At 30.0% G+C, this 1195-nt stretch overlaps 1 protein-coding gene across 1 annotated transcript in view; it reads left to right on the forward strand.

Moving 5' to 3' along the window:
* The window catches only part of SARC_09395 (hypothetical protein), a gene marked incomplete at both ends in the record, with an annotated part of 4649 nt that continues 3454 nt past the window's right edge, over nucleotides 1–1195 (forward strand). Inside the window, one exon of the mRNA XM_014296594.1 lies at nucleotides 1–94. Coding sequence (XP_014152069.1) covers nucleotides 1–94 — 94 coding nt within the window. The remainder of the gene's footprint in view (nucleotides 95–1195) is intronic.

The following is a 1195-nucleotide window of genomic DNA, read 5'->3' on the forward strand; positions in this document are numbered from 1 at the left end:
ATGGTTTTAAAAGTGCAACTGAATTTTGGTTCACGTTTCGGTCCAGACTTCCAAAAAAAACCCCCTGTTGTTATTGAGGGGGCGGAGGGGGGAGGTAAGCCCCCAATAACCGTATCTCTTCTATTGCTGGTATCACATCGTGTTTCTTGTATTTGGCCTTTCTATGTCTCAAATGGGCATAAAAAGCATTCACTTTATTCCTTATTTGGATAAATATAGTTCAGAGGGACCTTTTAGTGATAAAAAATACTAGTAAATACTAAAATACATACTTATATACACGCATAGCCATAGCCTCCTAAATGTTTCAATGTAGAAGGCTATGGAATAGCCCTCTAAATTTACAGTACATGATGCGCAACTTTCAATTCTCATCAGTAAAGCAATAAAGCATATGTAGCTATTTAAAAAATTCCCCTCTTCAATTATAATTCTGCTCATTTGGGTTGATTACTCATTTCTCTTAGTTAGAATATATTGTTTTTTTTAAATAAATAAATATTATTTGTACTCGTTTAATTGCTGGTTCCATAAAAACAATTATTATTTTTGATATCCTACCAATAGAAAGATACTCGTTCGTTTATCATAAATACCATAGTGACATTACTATTTATTTTTTAAAATATTTGGTTTCTGCTCATTATTGTTTTAACAAAAATTGATATCAAGGCACAATGTTCAATGCCCTTCGGACAATAGTCCGATCAGGTATATTATTTTGTTTCTTCTCTACTCTCTAGAGTAGAGTCAACATGCGAGTAGAGAGAGGGTCAGTATTTCTTCCCTACTCTAGCTAGACTGACTAGAGCGGGTCATGGTTCAATATAAATAGGAGGTTATGGCAATTGGCTGCTGAGTGTTGACAAAAGGTTAAAAAAATCTGAAGGGAGTAAAAGGCAGCCAAATATTTTTTTAAGCATTCTATTTCAAACAAAGTATGAAAACGAAGTGGAAGGACGTTCAATATTAGACTAAATATGTATAGGTAGGAAAAGGAAAGACGAGGCTTTTCGCCTTTTCGCGATATATCTATATAATATATGTATATATATATATATATATATATATATATATATATATATATATATATATATATATATATATATATATATATATATATATATATATATATCTATATATATACATAATAGATATATATATAGATATATATATATATATATACCTATAACTA

The sequence above is a fragment of the Sphaeroforma arctica genome, assembly GCF_001186125.1.
Source record: "Sphaeroforma arctica JP610 unplaced genomic scaffold supercont1.949, whole genome shotgun sequence".
NCBI lineage: Eukaryota > Ichthyosporea > Ichthyophonida > Sphaeroforma > Sphaeroforma arctica.